This window comes from Callorhinus ursinus, unplaced genomic scaffold (genome assembly GCF_003265705.2).
Source record: "Callorhinus ursinus isolate GAN/ISIS: 27379988/994484 unplaced genomic scaffold, GSC_fseal_2.0 scaffold56, whole genome shotgun sequence".
In the NCBI taxonomy this organism is placed as follows: domain Eukaryota; kingdom Metazoa; phylum Chordata; class Mammalia; order Carnivora; family Otariidae; genus Callorhinus; species Callorhinus ursinus.
Window position 1 is genome coordinate 5087319 of NW_027397118.1, and position 23139 is coordinate 5110457.

Consider the following 23139-nt stretch of genomic DNA (forward strand, 5'->3'; position numbering starts at 1 on the left):
GACACTCAGTCCCGGCCCGGGCGCCCCGCCCCGCGCTGGGCCCAGCCACCCTGCCCCGCGGGCCACACCCCTCCGGCCCGGGCGCCCCGCCCCGCGCGGTACCCATCTACCCCGCCCTGCGGGACACTCAGCCCCGGCCCCGGGCGCCCCGCCCCGCGCTGGGCCCACCCATCCTGCCCTGCGGGCCACACACCCCTTCCGCCGCCGGCCGGTCCTGGCACCCTGCCCCGCGGCCACCCCTGGGCCACCCAGAGGTCTCCCGAGACTGGACAGGAGGGTGAACAGGAGCAGGCCTGGGCAGCCCGTCAATTGGACCCGGGCCAAGTGTGTCCCACTTAGTGAGCCACCTTTCTACTAGAGGGAACCAGAGGCCCCCTCCCGAGACACACACGCCCAGACATCCTGTGGAAGGAAAAGCTGGGAAAGCTGTGGAAGCCAGTATTAACCAAAGCACTCTTTGACAGCCAGTAAGTCCATAGTCACCTAAGGCCTTAGTATTGTGGAGTCCCAGAACAGTGTTTTCCAGAGTGTGATGGGTTACATGTTAGGTGAGAGTGGACAGGGCATTTCAAGTTCCTCTTTTTTCCTTCTTCCTGCAAGCCTTCTGTTTAAGTTGAAGCAAGCCCTCTCTGTTTGGAACTAATGGGGCTTGAGCCTCTCTCTAACACTGCCTGGTCTACTTGGCTCTCCTACAACATCTAACTAGAATTTAACAGCATTGTTTTGTTTCCATTAAATTAAATTTATTTCAGTTTATGGCTTCCAGTTCTTCCGAGCAAGTGACACTGGTTTTCCATTGAAGGTATTAAAACGTTCCTTTTAAAACACTCTTATTTGGAAATTTTCTCATGTAAAGCAAAATATCTGACATTTTTACATGGTGCTTATTATGTGCCAGGCTTTACCTACATTAACCCAATTAATCTCAGCTACGGGCTATTGGCTATCATTATTTAAAATTTATAGATGAAGCAACTGAGGCACAAGAAACGTTAATTAACCTATCCAAGTAGAGACAGCAGAGCCAAGATTTGCCCCCCTGGCACCAAAGTTCTGGCTCTGACCACTACCCCACATTGCCTCCAGGTGAATCCCTGCACAGGTGGCGTGCAGTGGCCTCGGTTGGGGAATGCTGAGTTAGAAGGACTGCCTCTACCCCAGGGAAATCATTCCAGATAGTGCACAGATCTATCTACAGGAATGTTCACCACCCTCTTATCTACAACAGTGAAAAGCTGGATAATAGCAGATTACTTAAGAACACTCACTGACAGAGCAACTGAACCTCCAGCTGAGCTGACTCATCTTCTCTCCTACCCCACGTCCAACCTGGGAGCACATTTTCCAGCTTGACCTTCAAAATAGACTCAGAATGCAGCCACTTCTTACTATATCCACCATGACCACCTGGGTTCAAATCTCCGACGTCTCTCACCTGGTTTTGGCAGGAGCTCCCGGCTGTTGTCCATGATTCCACCTATAGTCTTTCTTCAACACAGCAGCTGCAGTGAGTTGGTTAAAAAAAAAAAAAAAAAAGAGTGAAATGCTATCACTCCTTTGCTGAAACCCCTCCGCTGAGTTCCATCTCAGAGTTAAAGAGAGTGGAGGTCCTTACAATTACTGTTTGCCCCCAGGGACCTCTCTGAACTACCCCCTCATTCATTCTGCTCTAGCCACACTGGTCTCCTGGCTGTTCCTGGAATGTGCCAGGCCGGCTGCTACCACTGGGCCTTTGCATTTGCCGTTCCTTCAGCCTGGAATGCTTCTCCGCTAGAAATCTACATGGCTCCCTCCTTCACCTCTTTCAGGCCTTTGCTTATATGTGACTTTCTCAGTGAGGCCTTCCCTGACCCTCCTATGTACAATGGCAACCCCTCCCCCTGCAACCCTCTCCCTGCTTTATTTTGTATTTTTCTCCCATCTCAAGCGCACTTATCTGTATACAACACACTGTATATATTTACTTATTTATTGTCTTTGATGTTAGTCTCTCAACCAAAAGAACATGAGCTGCAAGGTAACAGAAACCTTTCTGTCTTGGTCCCTGTGTTACCTCGGGGCCTAGAACAGGACCTGGCATGCCATAAATATTTAAGTGAATGTACCAACAATGATGCTCTAGTCTAATAACCAAGGAAAGTGGATGATACTGTAGCCCACAAGAGTCGCAGCCTCATAAACATCATGTTGGGTGAAAGAATCCAGATGCAAAAACGTAATACTGTCTGATATCATTTATATAAAGTTCAAAAGCAGGAAAAACAAGTTACAGTGATAGGAGCCAGGATAGAGGTTATAACAGGGGAAGAGGTCAGAGGTAGTGACCAGGAAGGGGTACAAAGGGGATTTCTGGGGTGCTAATAATGTTCTATTTTTTTTATCTGAGTGGCAGTTATATGGGTGTGAATACCTTGTGAAAACTGATCAAGCTAAACACTTATGGTATTCGCATTTTCCCTTACACTTGTATTTCAATAGAAATTTATTTTTAAAAGATGTTACAAAGGTATGCTTTTTAGCATGGTGAGACATCATGATATATGGCTAAATTCAAAAAAGTAGGTTGCTTTTCAACAGGAACACCAAGACAAGCGAAGGGGGGAAAGCAGTCTTTTCAATGAATGGTGCTGGGAAAATTGCACCATTTGCCACATGCACAAGAATGAATTTGGTTCCCCGCCTCATATCTGCAAAAATTAATTCAAAGTGGATCAAAGACCTAAATGTAAGAGCTAAAACAAAAAACTCTTAGAAGTAAGTATAGGTGTGAATCTTTGTGACCTGTTATGTCTCAGTACAACCATAACGATGCCCATCCCCCTCCAGTCTCTGGCCCCGATTTTATTTTATTCTATTTTTTTAAAGATTTTACTTATTTCTTTGAGAGAGAGAGAATCAGAGAGAGCACGAGAGGGAAGAGGGTCAGAGGGAGAAGCAGACTCCCTGCTGAGCAGGGAGCCTGATGTGGGACTCGATCCCGGGACTCCAGGATCATGACCTGAGCCGAAGGCAGTCGCTTAACCAACTGAGCCACCCAGGCGCCCTGGTCCCAATTTTAAAATCCCACAGTATGGCGGCATCCGGCTGGCTCAGTCTGAGGAGCACTGACTCTTCATCTCCTGGTCACGAGTTCGAGCCCCACATTGGATGTAGAGATTACTAAAAATAAAAAAAAATAAAAATGAATAAATAAACTTTAAAAATTCCACAGTATTAAGCCCCTATGAAGGGCTTTTTTTTTGAAAAATAATTTTTTATAACAATATTAGGTCCCGGTGCACAACATAATGACTCAGTGTTCGTATGTATTATGAAATGATGACCACAATAAGTCTAGTCATGGAACATAGTGAAAGAATTGTTTTCCTTTTGTGATGAGAACTTTTAAGATCTAGTCTCTTAACAACTTCCCAATATATGATATAGTATTATTAACTGCAGTCATCATGCTGTATTTTATATCCTCATGATTTATTTATTCTATAACTGGAAATTTGTACCTTTTGACCCCCTTCACCAATTTCACACACACCCCCACCAATCTATTCTCTGTATCTGTGAGCTTTTTTTTCCATATTAATTCCACATATGAAAGATCGCCCAGTATTTGCCTGATCTTTTCCACATAGCATGTGAAAGGTCCACTCATGTTGTTGTAAATAGCAAGATTTCTGTCTTTTTTGTGGCTGAATAATATTGCATCGTATCCAGATACCACATTTTCTTTACCCATTCATCCATTCACAGACACTTAGGTTGTTTCCATGTCTTGGCTGTTGTAAATAATGCTACCATGAACATGGGATGCAGATCTTTTGTCAAATTTGTGTTTTCATTGCCTTCAGATAAATACCCAAAAGTGGAATTGCTGGATCATATGGTAGCAGAAACTTTGAGAGGTTTTTTGTTTTTTTGTGTTTTTTTTTTTAATTTATTTAGAGAGAGAGCACGTGTGAACAGGGGGAGGGGAAGAAGGAGAGAGAGAGAATTTCAAACAGACCCTGCGCTGAGTGCAGAGCCTGACACGGGGCTCGATCCCACGACCCTGAGATCACGACCTGAGCTGAAACCAAGAGTCGGATGCTCAACCGACTGAGCACCCAGGCGCCCTGGAACCTTTGAGAGTTTTAAAAAGTTTATGTGTGTCCACCCAGCTGTGGAAAAACAAGATTGACATGACCAGATATTGCATCACCTATGAACACCTCATCAGTTTGGGTTTTCTTTGCCACACTTGTGGGGACACACCTCTATCAAAGGGGGTTTGTCAGTGTTGGAGTCTCGAGCTCGTCAGACACCCGGAGGTTTCAGTGGTGAGCGGTAGTGGCCAGCATTCAGTTTCTTGCCCAGTGGTGCTAGAAGGATCCTTCAGTTAGTCTCATGTTGCAATTAGGGAAAGCAGATTCAGAGAGGGCCGGTGGCCTGCCGAGGTCACACGGCTGAGTCATGGGTCCCATCGCCCCTGCTCTGCACGCACCCACTCACTCGTGCCTCACACAATTGCCAAACACCCACTATGTGGCAGGCCCTGGGGTAGGCACTGGGGACAGAATGCTGACACAGGCAAAGACCCCGTCATCATAGCCTTTGAGACGGGCAGTAAACAAGTAAACAAAGAAGCAAAACAATGGTAGGTCTTAACAGAGGGGTCAGGGAGGGCCACGCCAGGGAGAGACAACCGAGCTGTAGGATGAGAAAGAGTGGAAAGAACCAGGAGAGGGCCGTTGCTGGCTGAAGGGGCCGCCAGGACAAAGCACAAGGCAGGCGGCGGCCGAGAGCGCAGTCCAGGCAGGCTGGCATGTGGCAATGCTGGGAGTGGCACAGGGCGAGACGAGGTCAGGAAGCCAGCAAGGGGCAGGTCCGGAGGCGTCCGGACAGAGTCTGAACCCACTCTGCCTGAGGGAGGAAGTCACTGAAAGGTCCAAGCCATCTGAATTCTAGAAGAGACACCCAGACTCTGAGACACCAGCATTTCCCTTTGGTGCCCACTCCTCAGGCTCTGGGGTCACCCCGGCAGTGGGGGGACACCCAGTCTATGCCCCCCATGTCAGCGGAGCCTCGCCTGCCCTTTACCACACACAGACCTGTGCGGCACAGAAGAGCCAACACTCAGCAAGGGGCCTGCCATGGCCACTCTGGTCCAGCTAGGTCCTTTCCACGGCAGCCAGGCACTCTTGCATGTTGGGGGCTTTCCAGAGAACACCTCCTTCGCCCAGAAGAGGAAGCAGTAGCTTCCACACACGCCTCCCCGCATCCGCTGGCTGCCTCGTGAGAGGCTCGAAGACTCCAGTCCCAGGCAGATGGGAGAAGGACTTCCAGCCTCGCTCGACACAGAGGAAGTGTCCCCCCCACCCCCGGCCATGCCAGGTCCTCTGCGGGGCAGTGGGGGGTAGAGGTGAGTGAGATGCAGCCCCTGCACGCGGGCTCGCGGGCCAGAGGCACACCATTCAGGCCACTCCCCTGGACACCCCAGACACTGACATACGCCGTTACCCTTCTCACAGTGACCACACTGCTGAGCTGTGGGATTGGATGGCCATTTCAGTAAACAAGGCCAGTAAACATGGAGGGAAAAGCGCTGGGCCTCCCTACCTCACGCCATACATGAACATCTACTCTACAGGCGTTGGAGAACCCCAAATGAGAAAGGCACACTGGAAAGGTGTTGAGAAACAGCAGGAATTGCCAGCACGTTTTTCAGTGCTTGCTAGGGACCAGCACTGTTCTAAGTGCTTTGCACATTGTAACTCAGCAGAAGCCTCTCAGTGGTTTGCCAAGTGGTTGCAGAAGCAATGAGAAAGAATAGAAGGGAAATACCTCCTTAATCTCTCTCTTAAGGTATGACATGGGCTGTGAAAGCCAAGACTGATATGGTTGAATACATTCAAGTTGGCAACTTATATTCATCCAAAGACCCTATTTAGAGAGTACAATGCAAACCACAGAATGGGAAAGAATACTGAAAACCACATAGACCTTACAAACCATGAAGAAAATAAGCAATGAGCAAGGGGGTGGGGGGCGCTCAGTCAGTGAAGAGTCCCACTCTTAATTTCAGCTCAGGGCATGACCTCAGGGTTGTGAGATCCAGCCCTGCGTCAGGCTCTGCACTCAGCATGGAATCTGCTTGAGATTCTCTCTCTCTCCCTCTGCCCCTCCCCTCTAAATTAATTAATTAATTAGATATTTTTTTTAAATGAGCAATGGACTTGAACAGAGGATATAAGGATTGAAACTAAGCCCATGAAAAGATACTCTGCATCACTCCTTATTAGGGAAATGCAACTTAAAACCATAATGAGACATCACTATACACCCACTAGAATGACTACAATAAAAACATACTGACCACATCCAGTGTAGGTGGGGTCGTGGAAGGCCTAGAACTCACAGGCACTGTGGCGGTGGGTGGGAGCACAGAAACACAGCCACGGGGGGAAACCTTTGCCATAATCCAGGAGAGTTGAAAGCTATTCAGCGATTCATACTCTAAAACCCAGGGATTTCACCTTACATAAACATGTGCACTTGGAGAAATGTAGAAGACTATTCCCAGCAGCATTGATCACAATGGCCCAAACTAGAAACAACCCAAATGTGCATTCATAGACCAAAAAAAGAAAAAAGAAAAAAGGAGAAATAACGATGTATTCAAATAATGTAACAACACAACAACAAAAATGAAAAAACTCTAGCTACACACACACACAAATTGATGAATCTTATACACAGAAATGCTGAACAAAGGAAGCAAGACACCAAAGCATACCAACACTATGCGTGGCTCAATTTTATAAAATTCCAAGATAGGGAAAGTTAAGCTCTATTGTTTTGGGGTCTATTCATAGGTCGTAAATTTACAAAGAAAAGCAAAGTGACCCCAGTTCAGAGTTCAGAGTGGGACTGCCTCTAATGGGGAAGAAGGGGATCATGGCTGAGAAGAGACACATGGTGGCCTTCTTGGGGGTTGTCTATTTGTTTGTTTGTTTGTTTGTTTTGTCCCAGTCTCCTGTCCTCAAGGTCACAAATACTGGTGGCCATGAATCACATCACAGCCCAGAGGTCTGACTTCCCTGGTACCTTCTCTTGGGAGAGTTGGATGCAGTTTTGCTCAGAGAAAGGCACAAAATGGAACTGAGAGTTTACCCCATTTCCCTTCCACATGAGGCACTGGTTCTGTGCTCCAAACCTCAGTTTCCCCATTTGTCAGTGAAGCATGAGGGCCCCCATCAGGCCTAGCTCACAGGGGAGAATAATGAACGTTAAAGAGGGATGCGGGATACTGTTGGAACGCCAGAGAGTATCTGGGATTCTGAGGGACAGCCAAGCTAGCTGCAAGGCTGTGTGAGGCCCGGCTGGATCCCTCAGAACTAGGTCTCTCGGGGCCTGGTCCTGCCTTGCCCTGTTCTGCCCTGCCCCTGCCCTGTGGGACCCCCAGTCAACAGGATTCAACGTACTGTCTGTCATCAGCCAATAGGCTGGGGCACCAAGAGCGGGTCACACAGCCTATTTCCTGTTTTCAAACAGGGAACTTAGAAGCTGCAGCTCGCCGGAGCCTGGAACAGAGGGGAGCTGAAGACGGCCATGTGATACTCCTCTGGGACCCCCAGACCCACACAGGGCCAGAGAGGCTTCAGGTCAGTGTTTGATCCCAACCTCGGTGGGTCTCTGCCCGTGCCCCCCCCCTCCACCTGTGGCCTGAGCCCCCTCCCCCTGTGGCCCTCCCTCACTACCTGTTGGGGGCAGGGCGGGGTAGGGAAGGGTTGGTGACAGCCTCTAAGTGTAGGGCTCTCCTTAGCTCATTGGGGTAGAGCAGGAAGCAGCCCCCCGACCCTCCACCACCTCAATTCTTTTGAGATACTTCAACGACCCCTCTTGAGGCTGGGGAATAAGTCACCACACCGGTGTTTCTCAAAAATTGGTGCCAGAGAACCCCCGTGTCAGTATAGCCCCAGGGGACTAGTGCAACACGCAGAATCCAGGGCCCAGCCCCAGACCTGCCAGATGGGACTCTCTGATGTCAAGAGACAGGAGACCTGCTTGTTCCAAGCTTCCAGCACCCCCCATGCCCCTGGGAGATTCCCAAATGTGAGTGTGCCCACCCAGTGTCTCGGTCCGATGGAAAGTCCTCTGCAGCCCCCTCAGGAAGGTAGCATGGGCTCTGAATGTAGCCTGGTGTAGGCATCAGAAGAATGCCTGACCATGGGGGGCAGCCCTCGGAGGGAGGAGTGGTGCTCAGGGCCTGGGAGGGAAGGAGCAGAAGGTCTGCACACATACACAGCTGGATGGAGAGGGGGCTGGGCTGGATGCGGAGGGGGCTGGGGAGGTGCTCTGTCTCCTGGGCAGAGCACAGGACCCCCACCCAAGAGCACAGACATTTGCACGATTTTCTTATCAAATCTAGAAATCTTTACTATACAGGGTATGGAGATGGGAGAGAAATACCCACAGAACCCCATGTGTCATTATCCCCCAAGAGCTTTTGGAGTGACAGGCTGTTTTCCCCATTTCACAAATGAGGAGACTGAGGCCTAGAGAGGAACGGGAAGATGGCCAAGTCTCCCTGCAGGCACCGGTGCATGACTTTCTCCTTTTCCCTCCCCTCATGGTGACTCCCAGACAGCCCTGTAAGAGAAAACATAAGGGAACTGGCTCTGGCTGCTGAATTTGATTTTTATTCAAAGCCCTGGGTTCACACTCAGCTCTCCCAGGTTTTTACTGGTGCGTCCAGCCAAGGTTATGATCCCTGGGGTCTCACAGGGTCTCTGGGAAACCTGTGCCCTGCTTCTGACCTGGCACCAGCCGCCTGAACAGGACAGCAGCGCTGGAAGGGCTGGGACAACTGAGGCTCGCCATCACCCATTCTACAGATGAGCTAACTGAGGCAGGGACATAAGAGTGCCCACAGGAAACACTGGGCTGCCACGAACCCTGGCCACCCAGAGTCCACTATGTAATAGAGCATGCAGACCCCTCACCACCTTGCCAGGGCACCTCTCAGGATATAGAGAGCCTGTCCCCTACCAACCACTGTCTTGTCGGCAGGACAGAGCTTGCGGCCACACCTCTCAGGTGGGGACACTGAGGCCTGGAGATACTAAATAACCTGCATTCGGACCCACAGTTGGTCAGGATGGAAGGCCTGACTCCTTAAGGGGAGAAGCACAAATGAGGTGTGCAGGCTCTAGCGGGCTCAAGTGGGTGCAGCCCTGGGCCAGCCATGCCCTTGCTCTGTGCCTCAGTTTCCCCATCTATATAAAGTAAGGTTGGACAGAGGGTCCCGGGGAGACCCGGACTGGGAAACGGCACAGAACCACCTGGAGAATGGCCCAGGGTTCCTTTCACCTGAGCCAGCAAGAGCTGCCCCCCGAAGGAGGCGCCCTGGCCCCTGCGGACCTCAGCTCTCCCCAGGCCGGGACTGTCCAGGGGGCCCCTCAGCCCTGGAGGCGGGATGGGCTCGGTCACACCCAGGGACAGAGCTGGGACTCTGTTACAGCAGCAGTGATCCCACCACCTCTAGGCCATAGTCAGCAGAAGGGTTCAGACACGGGGCCGGGAATGCAGCAGAGCCGGCAGACTAGAGTTCGCGTCCCAGATCTGCCCCGTGTGCCCCTTGCAGCTCCTCCCTCGGATCGAGTGAAGAAGGACGTAAGGTCGCTTGCACCAGTCTGATTTCAGAGTTCTGTGCCAAAGGGGTGCCCCAGCTACTCACTCCACCTGAGCTAATATTCTCATCATCCCGTTTCTAATTTGTCTATTCCAATTTACACCTTAATTTAGAGTCACTGAATTTCAAGTATTTCTCCAAGTATTATCAGGTGTCCAATATCAATAGCAGGGACTATTATTATACAGCGTCTGGTGTATGCAGAGCCCTGAGCGTGGTCTCCCCAACTTAACCTTCATGCCAGCCTCGTGATGGCAGGTTCCATTCTTATACCCATTTTATGGGAAACTGAGTCACAGAGAATTGCGGATACCAGGTCCTCTCATTCACAGATCTGGGTCACAGACAGAGTTACTGCATAAACTAGCCCTCGGCCCTCCTGCTGGCTGCCCTCCCTCTGGCCCCAAGGAGGGGTTCCACCTGCATCCTTGGCCATCACCTACTAGCCTTCGGATCGTGGGCAGCCCCAAGTCTTGGTTCCTTTATCATGAGATGGAGGTAAAACTCCTTCGGCACACAGAGTCAGTTACGTGAGCGAGTGGGTGCTGAGGGCAGAGCGTACGAACTGACACGTCACAGACATTCGGCTTTGCTCGTGGGATGGGCTCACCAGCCGCGTCACCTTGGGCTAAACCTCAGTTTCCTCTTCTGTGACTGGGCGTCACGAAAGATTTTTGTGGGTCTGAAATAAGTGGATGTGAAGAACCTAGGTGCCTATGAAGTGTATTCCACAAGTCGTCAGTAAGTGTTTGCTTAGAGAGGGAGAGAGAGATGGGAAGGATACATACCCGGACCCCTACTTTGGGCACTGAGATTTTATTTACATGTGGAACATAAATGGAGTATTGTAATGTTCTTCAGGACAAGCCAGCATCTTTCTCCCAAGTAATCCCGAAAGCCACTACCTTGGCTTGAAATCACCGCATTTAAGATTCAGAGAACTTGATCATCGAAGCATCATAACAATAAGAGAAGGCCTTGGGCTGATCAGTCCAGCCAAGGGGCAACAGACCCAGGCCTCGCATGTGACAGCTGGGCGGACAGCTAGGTGGGCAGGGGAGGGCTCAGCCATGGGGACTATGACACAGATCCTAGCACCCCAGGACCCACCAGGAACCCCAACGTGAGCGGGAAGTCACTGTTGTCTCTTGTCCCCTTGGCAGCCTTGGAGCATGGCAAGTCCCAAGCACCCCGGGAGCCCTGGATGGACGGGACCCATAGCCAAGTGCACAGCAGGGACCAAGCAGGAAGCATCAGCCGCTGGCCGAGACCTCCCGTGTCCAGGACCCGAAGGGCACTTAGGTGGGCTTGGGGCTTGGTCAGAGATAGAGGTTTGAAGATATTCGGAATCCAAATATTGGGTACTTCAACAGGTGCCATGGGAGAGGGGGTAGCTTTCTCAACTTGGCACAAGAATTTGGTGCCTGTTGTTTTTCTGGGAGAAGGTCCCAGGAATCATAAGGGTACATCGAGGAAAGGAAGGGCAGGAAGCCAGTAAGGTGTTGATTACTGCTGCGGGCAACTGGGCTCGGTCCCGGCGCGGGTCCTCGGCAAGCCGTAGGGAACGTATCTCAGAGTTGTCCCATCCAGGAGGCGAGGAGGCCAGGGTACTAGCCACCAGCCCACCAGTCCCATCCTTCATCCGCCAAGGGCAGCTCCAGAACAGGCTGCTTTAGCTCAAGAAACCCCCCTGTGTGAGAGCCCTAGGTGCCTCCAGTAGGAAGCCAGGGGGACATTCCAGAGCACTGAGCGCGAAGCAGCCCAGCCCCGCCCCGACTGTGTCCACCGCAGCGCCATCTCCTGGAGCAAACTGATTTACTCATCATTCATGCGGTCGTTCGTCCGAGCCTATGCCTGCTCTGTCCTTGGCCCCAGGGGAAACAGGAACCAATCCAACACTGCTGGCCCTCAAGGTCGGTGGGGAAACAGATCTGTGAAAAATAATTCGAGATGTCACCAGAAAGGTTGTAGGGACCAGGTGGGAGGCTCTTACTCTAATGCGAGGGGACAGTCGAAGTGACATGTGTGCTGGGTCTTGAAGGACACCGTGGAGAAGGGGCACCCCGGCCCCCGGGGGGCCCCCACATCCCTTGAAATAAAATGCACAATGATCGGTGCATTTTGGTGGGGAAGATGATCAGAATGGCGCCCGGGGCACCTGAGGGCTAAGAGACACTGTAAGTTTTCCAGGTAGGGAAATAGGAGGACTGCATTTAAGGCAGATGGTGTAGCATGTGCAAACAAAAGCAGGGAACGTGGGAAAGGAGATGAGACAGTGGGGCGGGGCCCACCAGGCTGAGCCTGGAGCCCAACATCCTCAATGGCTCCCTCCACTGATCGCTGATGCATGTGCTCAGGCGCACCCCCACCGGGCAAGGACACCGTGTCAGTGCCCTAGGGAGTACAGAAAGGAACAGCCACCATCCCTGCTTCTCAGGAGTATGGGTCTCACAGTGGCCAGTCTGCAGGCCGGAGGTGGATGGCGCAACACACATGCGCGGCATTTCCCAATGGAGAAACTTGCTGGGGGACTTGGGGCTATTTCAGGTTGCGTGTGGTGGGATGGCTGCAGCTGCGTTTGGGGCGCAGGAGTCTGGGTGGGCGGGGCCGGGGAGAGGGAAAGGCAAGGCCCTTCCAGATTCGGACTTCCCATCCCCAACAGACCCAGCCATCTCCCCAGACCCTTGTCCCCAAAGTGCACTGACCTGGTGCAAGTGCTGACGGGTGCCGTCCCTCCAGACGCTCATGGCGGCCCCAGCCCCAACTCCAGCATGACCACCGGGGAGCTGCAGGAGTACTGGCGGAAGGAGAAGCGCTGCTGGAGACGCGTCAAGCTGCTCTTTGAGGTCGCGTCCGCCCGCATTGAGGAGAGGAAAGTCTCCAAGTTTGTGGTAAGCTGAGATCAGGCAGGGAGGGCGAGCCTTTCACCACTTCCTTCCCGGCCCTGGGCCTCAACTTGCCCCACTATGAAATGGGCTGATGCAGCTTAACTGACAGAGTTCTAACAGAGACAACGGTCAAAAAGCAAGATTTTGTGCTGGGCGTTGCGTTAAGCACTGTGAGAATTGGAGAGGAGTGAGTCACGGTCCCTGATCCCGAGAAGGAACTAGCCCAGATGAATTCCACGGCAGCCAGAACTAGCCATCTGTGTCCCTTCGCCACAGTTTTTGGTATCCCCAATCATTTATATTATTATTAATAATTATATATTGCATAAAATAATGATAGATAATAATTAACCTCTTTTTCTTTAAATCTGATTGCTTTTTAAAAACACAAAATCACTCTTTCAAAGGGTAACCAGTATCACATAGCATAAAGAAAAGGTAATCTTGAAAGTAAATACAAGGAAACCTAAATGCTGTCATTAGATTCTAGCTGGTTACACCATGGCTGGCGGCAAGCTCTGGGCTTGGAGGGCTGCTCTGTTAAAATGGGATTTGAGCCCTTGGTGGTGGCGGTGTGCAGGTCCAAGTAGGAGCCACGCTCAACCTTTCTCCCCTCCTGGCCCCTTAACTGGGACCAGGATAACAATAGTGGGGGCTAAGTGCTGACTGCAAGTTGAATCCAGTCCCCCGTGGTTGCAGAGCATTCCATCCTCACCCGGCGATATTACCATCCTCATTTCATGGACGGGAAAACTGAGGCCCGTTGCGATTCAAGTACCCACCTGAGACCACACAGCTAGACCGTGGCAGGGCCGGAATTATAACCCAAGGAGCCTGAGCCCTCATCAGTATTCTCTAACTGCAAGAGAACTGAAAAGCAATCATCTCCTTACCATAGAACTTCACCGCCAGCATACCGCCCAAAACCACCTCTCCCCCGTGTCGCCGGCTGGGGAAACACAGACCGAACCCAAGCTCCCCAGTTCAGGAACCGGAGGCCCAGTTTTGACGATGGAAAGTCCGGAGCACCCCCGAGCGCCCTGCATCACCCACTTCTGTGCTTCTGGTCCCACAAGCCGCCTCCGTGCCGCTGTGTTTGTTATTCTCAGGTGGCCTCTTGTCACAAATCGCTTGTATAGCTCAGCAGATGCTGATAGCGATTTACAACAGAATTGCATGGAACGATAACCCATTTTCGGGCTCCGCTTTAAATGATCATCACCATTATTTTTATCTGCCGGGGCTCACTCTGCCAGGGAAAACCTTCCATTAGGACGTAGTCAAATGCTCTCTCTCTCTCTCTCTCTTTACACTGCAGATGTACCAAATCGTCATCATCCAGACAGGGAGTTTTGACAGCAACAAAGCCGTGCTGGAACGGCGTTATTCAGACTTTGAGATGCTCCAGAAAAGCCTCCTCAAGACGTTCAGGGAAGAGATCGAAGACATCGTCTTCCCCAAGAAGCACCTGATGGGCAACTTCTCCGAGGAGATGATCTCTGAGCGCAAGCTAGCCTTCCAGGAGTACCTGAGCCTGCTCTACGCCATCCGCTGCGTGCGGCGGTCCCGCGAGTTCATCGACTTCCTCACGCGCCCCGAGCTCAGGGAGGCGTTCGGCTGCCTGCGCGGGGGGCAGTACAGCCGGGCCCTGGACATCCTGGTGCGCGTGGTGCCCCTGCAGGAGAAGCTGACGGCCCACTGCCCCGTGATGGTGGTCCCGGCGCTGTGCGCCATGCTCGTGTGCCACCGGGACCTGGAGCGGCCGGCCGAGGCGTTCGCGGCCGGGGAGAGGGCGCTCCAGTGCCTGCAGGCCCGGGAGGGCCACCGCTACTACGCCCCCCTGCTGGACGCCATGCTGCGCCTGGCCTACGCGCTGGGCAAGGACTTCGTGTCTCTGCAGGAAAAGCTGCAGGAGAGCCAGCTCCGCAAGCCCAGCCCCTGGGGCTTCACGCTGAAGGAGCTCACCGTCCGGGAATATCTGTACTGAGCCCCTCTGGCGGGCTGGCCGGAGTCTGTGGATCGCCGCGACTGGGGGCGCGGTGGGGGGGGGGGGGGGGGGGGGCGGGGGAGTCGTGTTTAGTGGGAGGAGCCACTTGAGGCTCTAACTTGCTGGGTGACCTTGGACAAGCCCCTCCTCTGGTCCTCCACATCCCCATCTGTGTGGATCGGAGGTGCTCCCCGGGGGTCCTCGGAAGCCTCTGCTTGTGTCGTGGGTCCCTTTGATGCCAGGCTCACCTCGTCTGGAAACCACAAACCCAGCTGCCAAAATGCCGGAGCGTAAGATCCAGCTTCCTGATGCTTTTGTGCGTCGCTGGAGGGGAGGTTTACATTGCAGGCCGTGGACAAAGCTTAACCCACTTCCTCCAGGCAGCTCTCCCCACCAGCTGTCTGTCTTTTCTCTCTGCTCCTCCTCCCTGGGCATTGCCTGCAAAGATCGCCTCCATCATCCTAACTATTCCAGCTCTTCTCTCTTAGCCTGTAGACCCGGCGCAGCAAAACAAAAGCTCACCCATAGCTCCTCAAGGCCAGCTTGTCACCAAGGTGGGGTGTATGTTACCCTTTCAAAGGTGGGAGGACACTGGGCTAGAACGTCATCCGGTCATAAGATTCTGTGAAACGAGGCATTTTTAGGAAGGGAAGTTGCCAACAATTCTCTGGTTAGGATGCTATAACTCAGTGTCCAGGTGGGTTTTCATTTATAAGGCACCTGGCCCTTGACGGGGCTCCTTGAGTTACATAGACATAGCCCCAAAAAGAGGTGGGGGATGATACCCAGTGCAGCCTCTGGGAAGAACAGAGAATGAATGCTTAACACCTCCCCATTTGAGGGGCAATGTTCTTGGAACCCCTCTGATGGGTTGGGATGCCCTTGACTGGAGTCCGCTATCAGGAAAGGACACCAGGAGCTCAGAGTGGAGGGGGAGCCTGGACCCATAACCTAGGTTCAACACCGGGCCTGAAGCCGATGGTCCAGGCTGGTTTGGGGCAATATGTGCTTGAGGCTGGAAGTCCCTGAAGACCTAAACCATCTGGCTGAGCTTATCAGAGTGAACTAAAGAGCCTATAACTTGGCATCCTCATGCGGGGCACCAGTTTGGCCCGTGCAGGGATCCAGGCTCAGCAAAGGGATCACTGTAGCAGGGACGGGGCCTTCACCAAACTGCACCAGAAGGTGTTCAACAGCGACACCATGTGGCAGCAGCTGGAGTGGCCCAATCAGGCTCTGCTCTGGAGGCGAGAAACAGCCTGACACCTTGGGACAAAGAAAGCCTCGGGTCTCTCAATTTACTGCGGGAGAAGGACACTTTGAGTGGGAGACGTTGGACCGCTTGAAAATCTGGGCACAGAGAAAATTAAAGTGTTCAGTGGAAAAATAAAAGGCCGTGACTCTATTTGCAATAGTAAAGAAGACCTTCCTGATTGTATAAGTCATTTCATCAAATGTAAAATGCCACCTCGACTCTCAGGCGCCCCAAATAGTCACTCAGAAGGAAAAAAATGCCCAATCCGGGAAGTTTAATAGGAGTTTCCAGCAAGATGCTGGGAGAGCAAAGAGGTAGCTCCCCACGTAAGGGGCAACGTGGGAGAAACCAGCTTCAGAGAAAGGGACAATCAAGAAATGCAGGAATCAAATTTGGCACGAGGTGAGGGGTGGGAATCTCCTTCTCGAATCCGAACTGCAAAGTTTGGGGTCTGAACACATACAGTGTGGTGCACAATACTTCCAGCAGAGAGGTGTCTTCTCCTTTCCCAGTCTTCCTCCTGTCCACACGCCCCCATCCAGGGCCCAGGGAGTGCCAGGTGGGAGCACCGTGCCAGCCTCACCCAGGTCCAGGAACCCCATTCTGGGCACCCAGGCCCTAAGCCTGAGGGGGCTTTTTCCCATGAAGGCCTCCTGTTGGCTGGGGTCAGGTTACCTGGTGAGCCCCTGTGCCTGGGATGCTGCTCTCTTGCCTGAACCTGAGCCGGGATGGGAGGATGGCACTGCGTGTGAAAACCCAGAGCTCCCCAGCACTTTTGGAGCCCAGCTGTGTGTCCCAGGCTTTCCTCATCACTGCCGGCCCAGCTCTGCTCAGGAGATAATCTTATCCTATCTTACCAATGAGGACACAGACACCCTGATGGCTCACGTGACTTGCCCGAGGTCCCACAGCTCACAATGGGTAGAGCAGGAAATTAAACTCAGGCCAGTGTGACCCCCAGCCTGTGCCTTTCCCACTGAGCCCGACTTTGGAGGGGAGAGAGGAGAGGAGGCTGTAGGGATATGTCCCTGGTCCTCTCATCCTTAAAGGGCCCTTAAAGATCATTTCTCTCATCTCTGTTTCTAGGTGGGAAACAGGTGTGGAGAAGGAACTCCTTCAAGGTCACCCAGGGAGACAGAGACAGCTCCGGGACCAGGCCTGGGGTGTCCACATCCAAGTGACATGGTCTGGCAGGCGGGGCAGACAGAACGATCCCGGGCTGGAACTCCAAGAGGCCACTGGGGGTCACCCAGCAAGACCTGGGGGTGTGGTATCAGTCTGGAGGCTTGGACCGGGGCCAGCCAGCCAGGAGGCTCAGGTCAGGGTGGGCCTTCCTCAGCATGCCCCTCGCTCTGGAGGTTCCCTTGGCTGTAACTCTGCCTGGGAGCTGCAAAGCCAGTTGCAATCCCACCTGCTGGTGGGGGAGGGGTACTTGCTCAGGGGTCTGCAGATGCTTCCTGTCCTCCTGCAGCAACTCAGCAAAGCACTGCCTTCCCAGCATCCTCCAGCTCAGCCACACACCCGCTCCCCTTGGGGCCCCACAATGCCGCCGCCTGTTCCATCATCCACTTGCCATTTTCCTTTCAGCAGTCCCCCTTACGCTTGTGTAAATTTCTTTGAAAAAGAAACTTCCGATTACCACTCTAAATGGAAAATCAGAATCAGAATCACTTGCTATAATGAGGAAGGTAGCTCTAAAAATCCTCACAATGAAACCTATTGCTGTTAGTACACCTCACAGGACTTTGTCTGCCACAGGCCTTGACGGTGAGGCCGCCAGAGGTTCTTTGTTAACAGAGACAGAGAGACAGGTGTTAGGGGCCCGTCATCACCAAGTTGAGACTTGTCTTTGATTTACTCAGAAGGACTGGACAATACCGCGAGAGGAAAGAAGTTTCCGACCATGTGGACTGGATCGTTCGACGTTGTCTGTGCATTATCCCCTACCATCTGGGTCTTGCCCCCTGCTGCTGGGCCTGTGGCCCTGGTCCCCCCCCCCCCCAGCCCTGTATTCAGCCCTGCTGGCTCTCCAGCTCCTCCGTCGTGGGCCTGGTTTTGACTTTTGTTGACATTCCCGGCTTTCTTTCTTTCTTTCCTTTTTCTTTCTTTTTTCTTTTTTTAAGATTTTATTTATTTATTTGACAGAGAGAGAGAGAGTGTGAGCATAACCAGGGGGAGCAGCAGAGGGAGAGGGAGAAGCAGGTTCTCCGCTCAGCAAGGAGCCCGATTCCAGGCTCGATTCCAGGACCCTGGGATCATGACCTGGAGCCAAAGGCAGATGCTTAACTGACTGAGCCACCCAGGTGCCCTGACATCCTCGGCTTTCAACACCCCACTTGGAAGGCGAAACCTAGGCTCCAGCTCCTGGCTTCATACCCGATTTCAGGTCAGACCCCCCCAGTTGGAAGGAAAATTCTGTCTCAGTCAAAACCTGAAACTGCAGTATGTCCTCTGGTTGGTGTCCCTGTGCGCCCCTGGTATAAGCAAGAAAATACTGCTCACCCAAAGAGATCCTGCACAGAGCCCTACTCTCATGGTCTGCACACAGAATAGGCTCTTGCCAGCCTTATCCATCTATCTGTGCATATTCTCATTTTCTCGGTAAACAGTGATTGATGCCACTCCCACTATTTTGCTAGACTCTGCCAAGAGCTGGGGACACAGGGGTGAAAGGCACAGCCCCCGTGCTGACCTTATTGAGGCCAGAAGGGAGTCACTCACAGAGCAAACAGAAGCTGAGATAGAATGGTCTCCCTCAGCCAGGTAGTCAAGGAAGGCTTCTCAGAAGAGGAGGTGTTTAAGGGAGCCACAGAAAAGGCTAAAGGGGCGGACACTGCAGCATGGGGAGGGGAGAATTTTAGGCAGAGGTAAAGCAGCAGCACCCCTAAGCAGGAGCCTCCTCCGCCCCTGGGGACTCTTAGTTGAGGCCCCGGCCCCAGAAAGGGGGCAGGCCCAGGATGCCCCTTCCCTGATGTGTCACGCTGACGGTACCCACTGCAAGGCAGAGTTCCAAGTGCTGCCAGATACGCCTGGCAAGCCACATGTGTGCCATCATCCATCTCCAGTGACTGGCTCGTTGCAAAGTGAGCAAGCTGGGAGCTTGTGTTTAGGGAGCACAGACCCTTTTGGTTACAAGCAACAGAAAGCCAGGGGAGGAATTTATTATCAGAAAAGTCTAGGAATAGACGAGCTTCAAGCCAAGTTGGATCCAAAGAATCAAACCTTGTCATCTGGTCTCTAACTTTCACTTTCTGTCTTTCTCTGTTCTGCTTCCCTGCTTTGCCTCTTTCTCTCGACAAGCTTTCCTCCTGGTGACAAGATAGCTGTAGCAACGCCAGGCTCCTAGGCTCCCTTCTTGGCAACCCCTGGGGCTCCCCCTTCAAGGCCTTGTGAAGCCCCTCATCTGCAGGGTATATACCAAACACCCTCATGTCCTTTCCTGAGGGGCCAGGCAGGGCAGATCCTGCCCCCAAGTGGGGCAACCACAGTGAGCCTGCCCAGCCTTCGACAGAAATAAGTCTTAACATATTGTTTTGTAAGCTGCTTTTGAAATTTTAAAATAGACTTTGTGGTTGTTGTTGTTTGTTTTTTTACATCAGTCTCCAGTTCACAGCAAAACTGAGTAGAAGGTATGGAGATTTCCCACATAGGCCCCATCGCCACACAGGCCTAGCCTCCCCCACGATCACATCTTTCACCAGCGTGATACACTTGTTACAACTGATGAACCTGCACAGACACGTCATTATCACCCAGAGTCCATAGTTTCCATTAGGGCTCACTCTTGGTGTCACGCTTTCTATGGGTTTGGACGAAAGTAACACCCACTGACATGTATCCACCCTTACAGTATCATACCGCATACAATAAAAGTATGGTTAGAATACGATTAAATTTTATTTATATATCATGAGCACTTTACTATAATATATAACATTTTCCATGTTATTTTTAATCTATTTTAACCATCTTGTAATGTAATTTTCCTCATTACAGTCAACACTGCTGCAAACCCCTGGATGCAGTGTCTTTTTGTATTTGTACACTCTTGAGGCAATTTCTAACTGTGGTGTCTCTGAATCATAAGCACTTTCCATGGTTTTGATAACGTTAATTTCTCTGCAGAGAGTCTGTGCTAACTCACTCCTCTACCAGCTGGGTATGAGAGATGCCCATTTCCATGAACCTTCCATAGCACGGGGATGGTAGCTCTTTTAAACTATTTCCAGTGTGAAAGATGAGAAGTGGTATCCACGGCTTAATGTACATTTCACTGTTGTTAGTATGAACATTTGTCATGGGCCTATTGGTCACTCTCGTTGTACTGAAGGTTATTGAAATGTTCTGTTCTCCCCCCTTGCATCGGGCACTTCTGGAGGGAGGCTCATCCCGCAATTTAAGAAGCGGCCAGCAGATGGCGCTGCCACACCGGCGGCTCCGGGAGCTTCCGCGCGGTGCTGGAGGAACGAAACCGGAGGGAAGTTGAGCCTTCCTCCCAAAGAGGGGGGAAAAAAAGACTTTAAAAAACCGTTCGAAGGGGGTTGAAATAATACTAAGAAGAAAGTTTTGCTGGGAAGGCGCTGACGTTTCGTCGCCTCCTTTTCTGCCACCCGTCGCCCTCGCCTCCCGCACCAAGGACCCTCACTTGGGGTTCAGGACCTCACTTCCCTTTTCTGCTCCCGCATCCTCTTCCTGAAGCACACAGACCCAAAGGGGCGGAAGGAGGCCTCCTTGTGGCCGCCTCCCCCCACCCCCACCCCCAGGGGCTATCAGAAGGAAGGGAGCGAAACCGCAACTGCGAACAAAATAAGGTGCCTAAAAATATAGGGCGGCCACCCTTTGCGGTCCTTTAACCTGCTGGCTCCTGAGCGTGGGGGCTGGAGTAAGCCTCCCTCGGTATGGGGGCAGGGCCCTTTCTCAAGTATCGGGGGAGGGAGCGTAGGCACCCCCAGAAGCCCTGCCACCTGGCTTTCCAGGAGGGAGAGTTTGGGTGCTACCTCCGACCTTCTGAGGCCCCGGGGTGGTGCTGAGGGGTTCTCATCCATCTGCCTACTGGATTGGGGGAGAAGAGGAGCCACACTCTGACTTCTTTTCACCACGAGATACCTAGAGGCTGTGTGGCTTGGACGGATAAGGGAATGGAAGGATCAGGAAGAGGGAGATAGAGTGGAAGGAGAAAGAGAAGAGAAATCTGGGCGCCTGGGTGGCTCAGTCGTTGGGCATCTGCCTTCGGCTCAGGTCGTGAGGGTCCTGGGATCGAGACCCACATTGGGCTCCCTCCTGGGCGGGAAGCCTGCTCTCCCTCTCCCATTCCCACTGCTTGTGTTCCTGCTCTTGCTATCTCTGTCTCTGCCAAATAAATAAATAAAATCTTTAAAAAAAAGAGAGAGAGAGAGAGAAATCTACCTTGCTTGCTAGAGTGGCAATGGGTACAACCACTAAGGAAAACCATCCCCTGAAGCTGACCATAAACTTACATGAGGACCCATCAGTTCTGCTCTTAGGAGCATGCCCTATAGATGGATAGGCAAGCCTGTTCACCAGAAGGCATGAACCAGAATTTCCGAGCAGGACTACTCCCAGTGATATCCCCCAACTAGAAACAACCCAAATGTCCACGAACAGTGAAACAGTTCAGTAGATGGTGGTGTATTTATATTTATATTTGTAAGTTGGAATATTATATAGTCATGAAAGCAAACTACACTTATACACAATGAAGCAGTCGAATCTCACAAGCAGGGCCAAGTGTGAGCAGTTGGACACAAAAGAATAAAGCCTATATGACTCCACTGAATGAAATTCAAAAAGAGGAGAAACAAAATGATGGTTGTTAAGGATGCTTACTTAGATCGCAAAACCCCTAAAGGGGGAAAAAAAGGCAGAAGGGGTTAATATGAAACCCAAGATAGTGGTTATCACTTCCGGAGTGGGGGAGGGGGGGAACGTGGGAGGGACAGTGAAGATCTCAGCCCATGGGGAGTGTTCTGTTCTTAGTCTTGTGTAGTGGTTACAATGATATTTGCTTTGTAATAATTTGTTAAGCCGTGCATGTATATTTACGGGCTTTCTGTTTGTGTTATATTTCACAATAAAAATATTTCAATAAAGGAATGGATGGATGCAGCAAATATGAATTCAGTATTTATTATGCACCAAGTATGGCAGCACGCAGGGCTGGAATTTGAACCCAAGGCTCCCGCTCCTGGCCTGTGCTAAACCAATGGGCATCGGGTGGGGGTGGGGTGATTACATGAACTTCAGGCCTTAGACTAGTGAACAAGGCAGCCTAAGATACTTCACACACACCCAGCTAACATGGTGCTTTGACTTAAGTCCATACTTGCCCGAAACCGCAGGAAAGAATCATGAAAGCTGGACACTCAGGAATAGCAATCAGCCAGTGGGGCAGAGAGGTCCCTACAGGTGCCTCATTAAAATAATAGTGTGTGGTCAACTGGGGGGTTGGCCAGAGTTCTTTCCCACTCCTGGTCTCTATGCCATTACTATGTGATGCTGCAGTTCGTCTCACTGCAGAGGCGGGGTCAGTCCCCCACCCCCCACCCCCCGGCCCCGCCGCTTTGAGCCTGGGCTGTCTTGGACACTTGCTTCGGGCAGTATGATGTGGCACAAGAGACATCAGGCCAGTGCCAAGCCTTGGACTCGAGAGATCTTGCGTGTTTCATTCTGTCCCTGTCATGAGAAGAACATACCCAGCGTATCTGAAGGAGGAGAGATTCCAGATGCAGAGCCCAGGGAAGCTGAGATCAAATGACAGACAGCCAGCTACTCCCAGATGTGTGGGCAAACTCCATCAAAATGAGCCACCCTCAACTGTGTGATTTGTGAACTTGAATAATAAATTGTTTTAAACCACTGGATTTGGGTGCTGTTTGTTACGTAGAAATAGCTAACTGAGACACCGCCTGGAGATAGCTGTAGGGTCTGGGGGACTTGCTGGGAGAGGGTCCTGAAAGGAGATGCCCAGGCTGGGAAGTGATCGGTGCCAGTCCGCCCAACACCCCCGCCTTTGCTGGATTCCCTTCCAGGCTCCAAGCAGCCTCCATGTCACCATCACCACTGAGGCTCCTTGAAGCCTGGTATGCAGAGGGCACTCATGCCAGGCCCTTGGTTTAGCACCTTACACTCCTATACTTAACACTACACTTAACACTTAAAACAGCCCTATGGGTTAGGCGCTGCTACCACCCCTGCTTTACAGGTAAGAAGGCTGAGATCAAGAGGTCAGCCGGCCAGCCCAAGGTCACATGGCTTGTAAGAGGGAGCTGTGATCAGACGTCTGAGCCTGTGCTTTATTCACCTGTGCCACCCTCCTTCCCCA

At 51.9% G+C, this 23139-nt stretch overlaps 1 protein-coding gene across 5 annotated transcripts; it reads left to right on the forward strand.

The window, feature by feature from the left end:
- Nucleotides 1-7507: 7507 nt before the first annotated feature.
- Nucleotides 7508-15947, forward strand: SNX20 (sorting nexin 20). Of its 5 annotated transcripts, none has more exons than XM_025852366.2 (5): nucleotides 7508-7637; nucleotides 10000-10165; nucleotides 10831-10969; nucleotides 12330-12558; nucleotides 13874-15947. In XM_025852366.2, the coding sequence occupies exons 3-5, from the start codon at nucleotides 10872-10874 to the stop codon at nucleotides 14540-14542; spliced, it is 996 nt and encodes a 331-aa protein (XP_025708151.1). In that variant the 5' UTR covers nucleotides 7508-7637; nucleotides 10000-10165; nucleotides 10831-10871; the 3' UTR covers nucleotides 14543-15947. The 5 variants fall into 5 exon arrangements, with proteins under 5 accessions (XP_025708151.1, XP_025708153.1, XP_025708150.1 ...); XM_025852368.2 differs by having other exon boundaries at nucleotides 7509-7637; nucleotides 12407-12558; XM_025852365.2 differs by lacking the exon at nucleotides 10000-10165 and having other exon boundaries at nucleotides 7509-7637.
- The last annotated feature ends 7192 nt before the right edge of the window (nucleotides 15948-23139 follow it).